This window comes from Cicer arietinum, chromosome 5, assembly GCF_000331145.2.
Source record: "Cicer arietinum cultivar CDC Frontier isolate Library 1 chromosome 5, Cicar.CDCFrontier_v2.0, whole genome shotgun sequence".
In the NCBI taxonomy this organism is placed as follows: domain Eukaryota; kingdom Viridiplantae; phylum Streptophyta; class Magnoliopsida; order Fabales; family Fabaceae; genus Cicer; species Cicer arietinum.
Window position 1 is genome coordinate 59,832,248 of NC_021164.2, and position 2,234 is coordinate 59,834,481.

The 2,234-nt window shown below is 26.5% G+C and overlaps 1 protein-coding gene across 1 annotated transcript in view; it reads right to left on the reverse strand.

The window, feature by feature from the left end:
- Positions 1-542: 542 nt before the first annotated feature.
- The window catches only part of LOC101503078 (WAT1-related protein At4g08290-like), a 3,503-nt gene continuing 1,811 nt past the window's right edge, over positions 543-2,234 (reverse strand). The window contains 4 exon segments of the mRNA XM_012715893.3: positions 543-911; positions 1,079-1,230; positions 1,942-2,106; positions 2,208-2,234. The exon segment at positions 2,208-2,234 is cut by the window's right edge and continues 10 nt beyond it. Coding sequence (XP_012571347.1) covers positions 761-911; positions 1,079-1,230; positions 1,942-2,106; positions 2,208-2,234 — 495 coding nt within the window. The 3' untranslated portion in view covers positions 543-760.

Below are 2,234 nucleotides of genomic sequence, written 5' to 3' on the forward strand. Positions count from 1 at the left end.
AAGGCACCACATATCTCTAGTAGTTATAACAATCACGCACTACCGATATAAATAGCCGAGTAACACTATATTTCTTTAGGCCACGATTATGGTTAGTAGGATTATTCTTTGTCTATAAATATAACACTTGTAAATTTTCAAGACACACTCAATCAATCAAATAAACGTTTTACATATTTTATTTTCTTATTATTTTATTTTATTCATTTTTTAGTTTAGTGGCTCAAAAATACTCACATGTCGTATTTAATATTCTTCGAAGTACTTAAAAAAAATCACAATTAAAAATAATTAACCAATACATCAGTTAATCTTAAGTTCCAACATTCGGAGGATATGAGGAGTTTAATTCAAAATCCTTAAAGAAAAAAATATAGAATAAGGTTGGGCTTTTATCTATTTATACCGAATATCGGGTTATAAAATGAGATTTGGCCTAATTTAATCTTCTTTTACCCAATGTTTTGTAAGATAACGGGATATTCAAGAAGAAAACATGGATGATGAACACAAAATGATAATCCACAGAAAACATGTTCGCATGAAAAAAGTTCATATACTTTCTTTCTGAAAGCATAATTGAAATATATAATTGACTTCCAGTAAAAAAGAAAAAAGAAAAAAAAAAAAAAAAGATATATAAAATTGAGCATGTAAACTGCTTGTAGTAACAATATGATTACATCCCTTGAGAATGTGCAACCCACAAGCTTGGAATAATATAGATAGCTATTGCATGCATAATATTAATAAATTCCGTTTAGACATGACCAGATGCAGTAATTGGAAGGTGTTGTGTCTCTATTTGCTTCATTGTTGTAGGTGATACTGGCGTAGTGTTTGAATTGTCTTTGGCTTTACCCCACACCACACAATAAAGACCTATTGCAATAATGATGGCTCCAATGATACTGAAATCCAAAAAGTAAGTATGATTCAGAAAATTAATTAATAAAAGAATTATTAAAGTCATTACTACCAATTAATCAAGCTATATATTATTATTAAATGGGTGATCAATCTTTTAATTATAATAATATAATATAAGAAAGAAGAGCAAAATTAGTAATTAAGATACCTGCCCAAGTGGAGTTGGTCTGCGAAAAGGAAAGAGCCCAAAGCACAAGTAATGATCATACAAAGAGGATTAAAAGCTGTGAAAAATACTGGGCCTCTGCTTTGCATTACCAACCCTTGCACATAATACGTTATTCCTGAGGTAATTATTCCCTGTAATTTTCAAATTTATTGAAATATACCATGTCAATTTTTTGAAAAATCATTAATAATACAATTATATAATAAATAAATAAGTTCATTACTAATAAGATTTATTATTGATGTATTTTCAATTTAAAATATTTTTATAAAAACATTTAATAATATATTGTCATATAATTAAAATTAAAATTTTGACTCTTACATCAATGTTAATCCCCATTATATCAAAGTAAAGCATAATTTTGTTGAAAATTTAATTTGTTGAATTGATTAGTTATATGTTATTTATAGTTTAAACATTTTATATTTCATTTTGATTTAAAAAAAGAATTTAATTATAAAACGTATTTCTATCGCATTGAAATCCCTCAAGTTTTAAAAATAAACAAAAATCGACGTATTTAATTCAAAATTTAAAATAGATGATCAAACAAATAAATTATTTAAAAAAAATTAAATTTTAAAAACATGCGTTCATTATTAATGTAAAACTATTTTAAAAATTGATATCTAATGAAAATTTCTTATTATACAATATCATAAGAGATTTTTATATGGTTATTTTAAAAATAGTAACATGACAAAAAGAAATAGTAATTTCTCATGCAGTAAAATTATTTTAAACTTGTATGTTTATTGAACTCAAAATTATCTATAAAAAAATAAAAATAAAAATAAAACTAAAGAAATAAAATTGTTTGTAAGGAATGGAGAAGGTACCGTGTAGAGAGGACCATATAGTCTAAAGTCCCAACCAAGGGCCCAAACACCAGCACCGGAGTGACGCTCCGCCACCACCGCCACCACGCTGGTTTGCATAGCACCAACTAAGCATATTAAAGAGGACAGTGACATTTCTGCCGGATACTTTTTCAATGTTATCGACTGCAGTAACATATTAAATTGATGTAACTTTTTATCAATTTTAATAACATAAAAAATCATATAAAAATTGAACAAGCAAATATATTTGAAATAATAATTGCCTGTAAAATGAAGAAAGATGACCAAGC